The 11763-nt window shown below is 49.5% G+C and overlaps 1 protein-coding gene across 1 annotated transcript in view; it reads right to left on the bottom strand.

Annotated features, from left to right (window-relative positions):
- Nucleotides 1-2567: 2567 nt before the first annotated feature.
- The window catches only part of LOC114696174 (AP-3 complex subunit sigma-2), a 47882-nt gene continuing 38686 nt past the window's right edge, over nt 2568-11763 (bottom strand). The window contains exons 5-6 of the mRNA XM_028873730.2: nt 5283-5390; nt 2568-3665 (exon numbers count right to left, since the gene is read on the bottom strand). Coding sequence (XP_028729563.1) covers nt 3537-3665; nt 5283-5390 — 237 coding nt within the window. The 3' untranslated portion in view covers nt 2568-3536. The remainder of the gene's footprint in view (nt 3666-5282; nt 5391-11763) is intronic.

The following is an 11763-nucleotide window of genomic DNA, read 5'->3' as shown; positions in this document are numbered from 1 at the left end:
GGTGATCTGTCCAGCTCCCTGCGCAGCAGGCATGACCCTGGTGAGTCAGGGGTGGAAAATGTCCTTTCATTCTTCCACACAGCAGGCAGAGTCTGGCCTCCACAGCTCCAGGTTGCCAGTCAGATTCTCGTGTTCCAACCATGTGAGCACTGTCAGGGAAGCTCAGAGACGGTGGAGCACAGAGAACCTCTCTCAGTTTAGGACCAAGCTTGACCCTTGACCTCCCTGGGCACTTACACAGAAGATGGGCTGTGGGAGGGCTCCAGTTTTTAACTAGGGGCAGTGAGAGAAAACCCAGGAAGCCTCAGGGTAAACTCGCCAGGTCCAGGATCCCAAAGCAAACACAAACCCAGCCCCTGTTGCCTCCCTGATGTCTCAGAGCAAAGCGGACATTTCTCTCCAAGAAGACCAAGGACTTCCTCTACCTCCTCCACAGAAAGGTGCACACTTGTGATCTCAGGATTTTGCAGGTGAGGAGGAGGACTGAGAATCTGCATTACAAAGTGAGCCCTGTCTCAAAACACAGAGGGGAGAGGGAGGGAGAGCTAGATCTCAGACTATGGCTTTGTTGGTAGCAGACAAACTAGCTGCAAGTTATTAGCAATTAATTAACTAACTAACCAATCCCTCAGCTTGACTAGAGGAACTGAGTTTTGCGAGCCCAAGGCAACACTGTGAGGGGATGGTGGAAGCCACTGTCTGGGGCTTGCTGTCGCAGTCCAGGGCCAGGCCACAGTTTTGGAGAACAAAGCAGATTCTAGCAGGCGAACAGCTGAACTCTAAACTACCCAGGAAGCACAGTGCTTCTGGCTCAAAGGTGCCTCAGCCACCAGCCAGCACACTTCAGACCACTGTGGCCCAACCGGACCCACTCCGGAGGGACAGAGGACCCGCCAGCTCTTAGGCTGGCCACCTTAAAAAAATCAAGCCTCTTTTATTAGTTTTTGAGAATGGCTTAATCCATCTGAGACACGGTCTCCCTGTCTGTCATCTATAAAAGGGAGGGATGGGAAACTGGGAGAAGCTAACTTCAACAGTAAGGAGAAAAAAAGGACTTGGGAGCCAGGCAGGCGTGTTTTCAAACCCTAGCCCCGCATGACCTAGATGCAATTTACCTGACCCAAGTCTGCTTTATTTGGCAACAAAATGTGCTTAGAATGTCCGTGGCTGGGCAGGAAACATGGCTCCAGTTCAGAGCACTGCTGCTCTTGCAGACCTGAGTAAGACGCCAGCACCCAAATTTTGGGTGGCTGCTCAACCTCCCTCCAGGGGATTCTATACCTTCCTCTGGCCTCACTGAGCATACCCGTATACACAAATGCACAACACAAATCTTTTTTTCTTTCTTTTTTTGAGACAAGGTTTCTCTGTTAACAGCTGTCCTGGAACTTGCTTTGTAAACCATGCTGGCCTCGAACTAACAGAGATCCACCTGCCTCTGCCTTCCAAGTGCTGAGATAAAGGTATGCACCACCACTGCCTGTCAAAATAAATCTTAAAAAAATAAAATGTCGTGGCAAGGACTGTTAAAGGAGCCTGCTCATGTCACCCCACAGCAGATTGGAAAACATTGGTTTTCCTCATTCCTACCTCATATCCAGTCATTGTAAGAGGGGCAGGAATGTACTAAAGTGGCAATAAAACAATGTAAAATAAAAATAAAATGCTTCAAGAGAATGGCATCAGGGATTTGGTCTCAGATCTCATCCTCAGCAAAGTGCCCATCACTGCAGCTCCAACAGAGGATAGAAGGGGTGGGACAAGACGCTATGGGCAGCAATGGGCAGAGTGCAAGAAGCCCCGCTGGGAGATGAGAGATGCTGGGTCCTGACACAGGGTTCCCCAGGACCATCAATGCTGGGTCCTGACACAGGGTTCCCCAGGACCATCAATGCTGGGTCCTGACACAGGGTTCCCCAGGACCATCAATGCTGGGACCTGACACAGGGTTCCCCAGGACCATCAATGCTGGGTCCTGACACAGGGTTCTCCAGGACCATCAATGCTGGGTCCTGACACAGGGTTCCCCAGGACCATCAATGCTGGGTCCTGACACAGAGTTCTCCAGGACCATCAATGCTGGGACCTGACACAGGGTTCCCCAGGACCATCAATGCTGGGACCTGACACAGGGTTCTCCAGGACCATCAATGCTGGGTCCTGACACAGGGTTCTCCAGGACCATCAATGCTGGGTCCTGACACAGGGTTCCCCAGGACCATCAATGCTGGGTCCTGACACAGGGTTCTCCAGGACCATCAATGCTGGGTCCTGACACAGGGTTCTCCAGGACCATCAATGCTGGGTCCTGACACAGGGTTCTCCAGGACCATCAATGCTGGGTCCTGACACAGGGTTCTCCAGGACCATCAGCAACATCACAAGGCTGTGGGATATGGACTAGGGGCCTGGCCAGCAGGAGGGGAGGGGCCTGGGCTGGGAGAGTTCCCCATGAAGGTGTATCAGTTCCTCACCACCATGCCTGAGACCCAGCTGACAGCATGGAGAAGAGGCCTGCTCCCAGCGGCAGCAGCAGCTCCAAATTAGCCACAAGAAGACGATTCAGCACGTGTTAATATTTACATGTTTCCAAAGTATCGGAGAATGTTGCCCAAAGGAGCCAGTGTGCTCACTGCAGATGCAGACTGGAGAACACACGGCACTAAGGCCAGCGTGCTGCAGGCTCCGCCCACACAGCACCCAGTCCAGGCTCTCAGCTCTAGAATCTGAGACTGGTCAGTGGGTTTCTGAGCAAGGGGAAATGGTTCATCATTCAGAACACAGCCACTGAACCTTCTGTTTCCAGGACAGTGTATTTTAAACTCGAGATGAATCATAACTCTGGGAGGATCCAGCTTTCATATTCTACAGACACCGGTCTCTCATCCAGAAGAGGGCTTTAGGGTGTGTGTGTGTGTGTGTGTGTGTGTGTGTGTGTGTGTGTGTGTGTGTGTAGGGGTGCCCTCCCTATGGCAGGGGTGGTGACATGCACCCACACTGTGGTTTCAATTGTGTCCAGCACACTGGGGATATGGAGGAGGGCGGGGGGATGCTCTGCTGCAATGCCGCCCCAAAGGGTGGCTTCTACAAAGGGATTCTAGGAGGAGAGGCCCCCGCAGAGCCAGCATACCCCTGCCTCCCCCAGCCACAGCTGACATCTGAAAGGCTGGCCTCTTCCTGGTCTCTTGCCCAGTAAGGGATACAGGATCGCGGAAGCCCTAGTGCTAGGGAGGAAGTCAGATGTGTTCAGTCCCAGTGGTAGGGCCCCGGGAAGCAAGTGGCCTATTCCTCAGTCCCCAACCTGAGGGCAGCTGTGTGTGGGAGTCAAAGGAGCAGTGGCTTCGTGCGCTGGTGTCTACCACGGCCACAAATATCCGAGAGCGGCAGGATGGCCGAGCAGCGTGCCCCAACTCCCTTCCCACTCTGTGAAAGGCTCAGTGTCCCAGGTGCGACTCTGAAGGCTCGGCAGGGCTCCGGTTCTGGACTTGACTGCTTTGCTCATCCTAAGGACCCCGGTTCAGCCCAGTCCTCCACCTTCACACGAACTGGGACAGGTTGGGAACTTTGATGTTGAGATCGCCGATGTTGATGTTCCTCGGGATCTCAGGAAGGTTGATGTTCTTCACAGCAGACACGGCCCTCGCGGGGGCTGCTGACAGGCCGCCCTGGGAGAAAGGGGGTGAGTGTCAGCTGCTTTCCCAGCGTTATCTGCTGAAACCTTAAACCAGATGACGCAGAACTAGAGAGCTGCAAGTGGCGCACACGGACATTTCCACTTCACTCTTCCTCAAGGGAGGTCAGCAAAAGCCCACTCAGAAAGCTGGAGCGTGGCATGGAGATGCAGTTCTGCAGAGGGGGCTGTCTTACGAAGCGTTACAGCTGCAGCATTTAACAGTGCTTGTGGCCCATGGTAGAGGCTCAATTAACGCTTGCTAAGGGACTCTGACATGGTTTATCCTAAGTATTGAGGATACTCAATTTACAAAGCAAAACAAAAGGAAACCTTTCCTCGAGAGTCCACCTTACAGAAAAGTGCAACGTTGGAGAGATTCTTTAAAGGAAAAAAATGTCAGATTCAGGAAAACTGCTTGCCCACTAGTGTGAGCTGGAAAAGGATGTGGCAACAGGCGGGAGAGCGCTAACAGGCCCTGGGAAGCTGCAGCAGACACGGGGGGGGGGGGGGGGGGGGGGGGGGGCTGACCCACCCCAGGCTCACCCTGGAGGAGAGGGAGAAGTGAGGAAGACTGCAGAAATTCCTCCCTCCCTAACCTGAAGCTCTCAGGCCACTCCCTCCCCTCCCCTCCCCCTGCTGCCTCTGGTCTCCAGATCCTCGCCTGACTCACTCGCTGAGCCTGGAAGCACTCATTTCCCAGCCTGCACTCCTCAGCAAGCTCACCAGCCAGAGCTGTGGCTGGAAAAGCTTCTCCAACAGGACCGCAGTCCTCACAGGAAGAACTGGTTTTCGAAGGCAGGTTCCACTACACAACAAAGAAACCCTGAGGACACTCAGACAGAGACCGCACTGTTACACTATCTCTGCAGTTGTGAGGCCTGAGGAGAGCCGGGACCACAGTGGGACAGGCCCGGCTCTACCAGGAGCTCCTCCATCAAGCCTGGTGCCACATGAGGATGGGATGGGTATGGTATTTTCTTTGTCATTTTCTGGGACAGGATTTCTCTGTGTAGTCCTGGCTGTGCAGACCAGGCTGGCCTTGAACTCAGAGATCCGCCTGCCTCGGCTTCCTCAGTGATGGGACTAAAGGTGTGCGCCACCACCTCCCAGCTGGGTATGGTATTTTCAAATCAGCATTATTGTAGTTTTGTAGAAGCCTCACTGAAGAGAATCTTGAATTTCTCAAGGCTAAAAGATACCAGCGGGCATGACTCTGGAGAACAGATGCACACAAGCACCGCAAATGTGGGCTGTAACCACCCTACTGCAGAAGCCGGCTGCTCTTTCTGCCATCTGCCTATCCTTTAAGGCTGACATCTCAAGTTACCCTATCTGTGTAATGTTTATACTGGCCTGCAAGTTAGTGCAGACAAATCAAGAAAGACAGAGTGGGAACCACCTCCTAAGGACCCAGAGAAACACAAGTCACACAGGCCATATAAGCACACACAAGCCTCATGAGCCCACACAAACCCACACAAACCCACACACACAGCACACACAACCCCCACACACAGCACACACAAGACACATGCTACACAAGCACACGCTCCTCCCTCTGCTCAACGCTCTCCACCCAGCCAGGGCATGAATATAGCCACTTCCTTACCTCCGACTTCTCCAGCCTGTTTTGAGCTTCAATTTGAGCCACAATTTCATTCATGTTTGTTTCCAACACCATCCCACCCATCACCACCTCCTGAAGGATGTAGTGGACCTAGAAGAGAGGCAACAAGACGACTCAGCACAGCACAGCGGTTTCCTTCGGTGGCAGCAGAAGAGGGGTCCTGACAGGCCACATTCTGATCCCAGCCGGTGGCCATGTCAGGGAAGCAGCAGGCGGCAATTGAGCTTCAGGAGTCCGGCTCACTAGACCGGAAGGCACAGGTGGGCAGATCTTGGACAGGCAAGGCCCTGAGGGCTTCGGCTCCAGGATACTTGTTGCTGCTGCTGCCATTTTCTCTGGTGTCTGGCATGATGTGAATGGGTGAAAGGGGTGATCCCCACCGCCTTTAATGTCGTGTGATTATCTCATGGACATATCCCATTCTACTGGGCATTTTTATCTGTGGATTATTATGAAGATGATTTCCTCTTAAGCTGTATGGTTTAACTGAAGTAATGATTTTATACAATAATAGTGTTGGTTCAAATAGATGATTGAAGGTTTTTAACAAATGAGTAAGGGATTATGATGGAGGTTAGTTTAGTGGGAAAATTAATATAGGTAAAGGCAGGATATAGTGCTGCCCCCGCCCCTGATAAAGCAGGGGCTGCAGAGGACAGAAAATAAGGACAAGAAAGTATCACGCTGCTAGAACTTAAGAGTTTTACTTGAGGGGCTGGAGAGATGGCTCAGCTGTTAAGAGCACTGGCTGCTCTTCCAGATGGTCCTGAATTCAATTCCCAGCACCTACATGGTGGTTCACAACCATCTCTAGTGGGATCTGATGCCCTCTTCTGGTATAAAGTCAACAGAGCACACACATATATAAAATAAATAAATAAATTTTTTAAAAAAGAGAGTTTTACTTGAGGATTTGTATAGACTGTGGCTTAGGTTAATGACTAAGAAAAACAATCGAGTCCCAGGAGTTAGCTCAAGTTCTTTCTGATGATGGAAAATGTATTCATGGGTTTCAGTGTGCACAGTAGCTAAAACAAAGCTTTAAACAATTGACTTTGTGTAACTAGAAAACAAAGAATTGGATGGTTAGTTAAGTAATTGAACAGGATTCTAAAATATAAAAAGTAAAAAAACCCATTTTTGTGGCAACTATAAAAGCTGCTGCCTATGTAAATGATTATGGCTGAAAGGCTCTTGCTCTATGAGAAGTCTAAAGATGAATGTTTAACAGAGTGTGGATTCTTGGGAATAATTTGGTTTTTACCTGTAATATGTAAAATGTTTAATCATGTAAGGGAAATGGGAAACATGTTGCTTTTTACTCGTATTCACTGTTATCACTCACTTAAAAAATAGAATGTAACCATATTGTAATTTTTATATTGCTGAAAGATGCTGCTAGAGTATATAAACTGTAAGGGAAAAAATAAAAACAACCAGAAGGAAAATGTCAGAGTAGAAGAATAGAACAGAAAAGAAACAGAGTAGAACAAGCAATAGGAGGAACAATAAAATGAAGAACTAAGTCTTGGCCCTCAGAAAAGTCCTTGTGTGTCTGTCTGTCTGTCCAGTAGTTTGCCTACTCTGCATCTCTTCTTCAGTTTCTCCGACCTGCTGAAGGCTTGCCTGGGTGAGATAGATCCTGACATGTTGGAGGGTGTGTGTGTGTGTGTGTGTGTGTGTGTGTGTGTGTGTGTGTGTGTGTTTCCCTTTTTTGCTGGCCCCAGAGAGTTGAGTTTTACTCCCTCAGATAGAAAAGTCAAGTGAGTGATTAGTCCACTGACTCTAGGATCCCCTCAATCCCTGAGCTGATGAAGGCTGGTCCTTACAGCAGCAGATTGACAACTCAGCCACCTCACTAGTGAGCCACAAGGGGTCTCTGCCGTCTGGTCTTGGCCTCGTGGTCTTCTATTAGCAATGGCAGAGGGGTTTGGGATCCTCAAGACAATGAGGTGTGGCTGAGGCTTCCAACTCAGACAGGTGGTGTTTAAATTCCAGCCCTCTGTTGTTAGCTAAGTGGTCCTTGTCAAATGATCTCCTCAAAGCTTCAGGTTCCCTCCAAAAACTACAGGAGTAAAGCGGCTGAGATAACTAGATGGAAAGAAAACTGAACATAACATGCCTTGGCTGGCGCCTGGTACACGTGGGTTCTATACAAGAAGAGAGGTTTTCTACCACACATTTGACCGTCGTCCCACTGGCCGGCGTTAAGTAGGTCCAGCTATGTGAACCACACAGATCTTTCCCTTAGCGTGAAGCTCACACTGGGCTCAGGTTCCATCTGTCCAGCGGTTCTCTAAGCAAAGCTAAACCCGGAAGCTCGGCTGGGATGGGGCAGAGGCGACTCAACCACTGCACAGGACGACAGGGAAGCTGCCACAGGAGTCCTGGCGGGTAAAGGCAGAGGAGCTCGCTGGGGTCTCGAGGGTGGCACCTCACACTCCTTTGCGGTACTGAGGCTTGAACCTAGGGCCTTGTGCAAGCATTTTTCCCAGTCCCCCTTTCAACTTCAAAATTAATTTTTGACTCATGTATCTCAGATTGACCTTGAACTTCTGATCTTGGTGCCTCTATCACCCAAGCAGTAGGATTACAGGCACATGCCACCATAACTGGTTTACAGCCATGGGAATTCAACCCAGGGCTATGTGCATGCTAGACAAGCACAACTGAGCAACGTCCCTAGGGCTTCTCTTCTTGAGAAATAGTCTTGTTAAATTGCTCAGGGCAGCCCTACACTCACAATCCTCCTGTCTCATTTCTCAACTGGCTAGGATTATAGGCCTGTGCCACCAGTCCAACCTGGCACTTCAAATTCCAAACCTAATCATTTCAACAATACTTGTAATTACTTTCTTACAAACCAGGACGGTAGGAAGTACTACCTTCTGTTGTCAAGAAAGCATAGAACTACTGGACCAGCCCACAGGAGGCCAGAAAAGGCCAGGAAAAAGCAATTCAGCTATAGGACGGGTGGGTTTATGAGTCCTTGGGCCTGGCTGGGACAGCAGCTTTCTATAAGAGAGAGACTAAAGACAAGGCTGAAAGGGCAGCTTGGGTTTGAAGCAAGGTGTCCGAGCCTTGAGATGGAATGTGTGTGTGTGTTGCGATTGCCTGTGTGTGTGCTGTGATTGCCTGTGTGTGTGCTGTGATTGCCTGTGTGTGTGTGTGCTGCGATTGCCTGTGTGTACAGTCAGAGGCTAGAAGAGGGCACCAAGTGTCCTGCTCTATTGTTTATTCTCTGCCTTACTCCCTCAAAACGGGTTCTCTTATTGGACCTGGAGGTAGGCTGGCAGCCAGCAAACTGGAGCGATCCTCTCACCTCCACTCTCTAGTGCGGAGGCTGCCGGTCACGTGACCATGCCTGATCGTGCAGGCGCCGGGACCTGAACTCACGTCCTCTGCTTGCACAGTAAGTGCCGTTACCCACCAAGCCTCTCTCCAGTCCCTGAGATGATGCTTCGGTGAGCTTTCCTGGTTACCACTGCACGTTTCTGGTCTCTGAGCACTAGCTGCAGTAGTTCCCCTCCAGCTAGGATGACCCAAGGTGTCCTCAGACACTGCCTATATCTTCCATGGGACAGTCAGAGTTGAGAGCACTGGCCTCCAGTCTCAAGTCAAGCGTCAACTTACTCTTTGGTAACAAGCAGTGGAGAAAAAGATGTGTCTGCATGCTTCTATGCATTTGACACTGGAAGTTCCTGCGTCCTCCAGAAAGAAGGCGCTAACACACGGAACTGGGATTTCGTCCTCTGTCCTCGGGGAAGGAATACATAATGGAGTAACCCCTTACGCATACCCATTTATTAAATCTTATTAATCAATTGTCTGCTCTCACCCCTCTTTTCTACATTCTATACAATATACATTGCCCATATTATACATTAATATATATCTACATGAAAATAAAATTTAATAGGAAAAGTTTCATATTTAGGCAATTTATAAAATGTGAAGCAAGACTGGTTTTCCTATTATTCCTTGGGGGAACTTCATTGCTTATACTTCCTTATCAAATGAATGTGTTAACTGTATGGAAGTTCCTCATAATGCAAAAACAGAACTACTATATGACTCAACAACTCAATTTCTGGGTATACACCCCAAAAAACCTAAAGGCAAGACTCAAAGAAACATTTATACATCCATGCTCATATCAGCAAAAGTCATAATGAGCAAAACATAGATGCAACCCAAGTGTCCACTCTCGGATGAATAGACAAACAAAATTCGGTCTCCATAAAATAGACTATTATTCTGCCTTAAAAGGGAGGATGCATGCATATATCCATGCAACATGGATAAACCCTGAGGGCACTGTGCTAAGCAACTAAATCAGACACACAAAAAAAATACTATAAGATGGGTGTGGTAGTACACGCCTTTAATCTCAGCACTCAGGAGGCAGAGGCAGGCAGATATCAGAGTCCAAGGCCAGGCTGGTCTACAGAGTGAGTTTCAGGACAGCCAGGGCTACAGAGGAACCCTTCCTCAAAAAACCAAACAAAATAAAACCAACAAACAAAAAAAGCAAACAAAACAAACAAAAACAACAAAAAGACATACTATAGGAATTTATATACGAGGTACCAAAAGTTGTCAAAAATATACAGAAACAGAAAGCAGAATGGTGGCTGAGTGCAGGGCAGGTGGGTATTGTGTTGTAGTGTGTACAGAAGTGGATAAGATGTCTGCAGATGGGGTCGTGGTAAGGGTTACACACTACTGTAACAAACTCAATGGTACTGACCTGCAAAATCAACAGCTGTAAGGCTGGTAAACCTTAAACCCTGAAGAGAGAGACCTGTATCCAAGCGTCTTAGTGCCTCATCCTGTTTTGCTCACCTTCCTCTTCTTCACTGGTACAAAGCGATACTTCTGTTGACTATCGTGTGTCAAGTGCTACACAGACCTCATTTTAACTTCATGATATCTGTATGAGTTTGGTGATTGTGATGGTTAGTTTTGAATGTCAACTTGCCACAAGTTAGAACTGCCAGGGAGAGAGTCTGAACTGAGTAACTGTCTTTATTGGATTGGTCTATGAGCATGTCTGTGGTGGGTTGTAGATTGTTAAATTAATATAGGCTGGCCCAGCCCACTGTGGGCAGCACCTATTGTCAGCATTCAGGCATCTGTACTGGCCTGGCCGTAGGGTCCTGACAGGATGTACCTCAGCTGCTGCAGCCACTGAGAGCTCCTCCTGTGTGCATTTGCTACGGTTCCTTATAAAAGGCGGGCCTTGCCACCTCCTGCCTCCTTTCTCTTTCCCTTCCTCGTCCCCAGGGACCAGTCTCTGCCCCTTCTCTCTCCCCCTCCCCTCAATGAACCTCTACGTGGCCTGTTGTATGGTGTGACTCCTTCCCACCATTTTTAAAATACACCACCTATGGCCTAGGCAGTGGTCCTGAACTATACGGGGACAGGAAGGAAGGGAGAGGAGAGCGAGCGGGCACCCTGGGTGGATTCGCCTCTCTCTGCCCCTGACTGTGGATGTGACGCACCAGGTGCCCGAGCTTCTGCCACCGTGACGTCAGCATGGGACGGACTGAAATCACAGGCCACATCAACCTTCTCCTGTCTGAGGTGGCTCTCTGCGGGACGTTTTACCACAGTGACAGAGATGAAGCTGGGCTAGCTCCGTCATTTCATATTTGAGGAAATGGCAATGGAGTTCTGCAGCGCCAGGAGCCATGGTTCCAGAACCGGGTGCTGAGGGCGGGTCGGGCTGACTGGCAGTCTGTATCTGTCACCACACTCACTCAGGACCCCAGTGCTCATCACCCAAGGCTTGCTGTTGGTGTGACAGCCCCAGTGAGAACTCTACAGTGACTCACCCCGGGGCCCAGAACAATGGACAATGCAGGCGGCATGCTGAATGGGTGAGAGGCCTTCTCACACCTGAGCACTTATCCTTGGACTCAGGACTCAAGACGGACGGAAGTGTGACTGTGGAGGCTTTCTGGACAAGGTTCAGAAAAAGGCTACTTTATAATGTCACGGGAACCAGAGAATAGAAAAAAAGTTAAGAACGTCTCATTGGAACATCAGAAAGATAGAATTCCCAAAAGCCATTCAAGTGTGTTCTAAATACAGAAAGGAGAAATGGTCCAGCAAACCCCCTTCAACAAAGCCAGGATAGAGCACAAATTCTAGACCCCAAACAGTGGCAAAGATATCGAGAGCAGGGGGCACAGGCAAGGCTCCCTTTGCTTCACAGAAGGAAGGGAATGGGGGGCTAGTGACCTCACTTCCTGGAGACAGAGCACCCGCCCCCAGGTACCAAACCAATTCTTTGCTGTGAGGGCAGAAATCTCCTTGGCAGGACCTAGAGTTGGGACCACATCACAAAATACACAAGCCCACTGTACAGGCCTCCCAGATGAGGTCCCCACAGCAGCAGAGAAGAACATCTTTGCACTGGGGACGGACGTTCATGGATGCCTACCTTTCTTCGCTGCCT

This window comes from Peromyscus leucopus, chromosome 1 (assembly GCF_004664715.2).
Source record: "Peromyscus leucopus breed LL Stock chromosome 1, UCI_PerLeu_2.1, whole genome shotgun sequence".
Taxonomy (NCBI): Eukaryota; Metazoa; Chordata; class Mammalia; order Rodentia; family Cricetidae; genus Peromyscus; species Peromyscus leucopus.
Note: the sequence above shows the minus strand (reverse complement) of the source record. Positions and strands in the feature narration are given on the sequence as shown.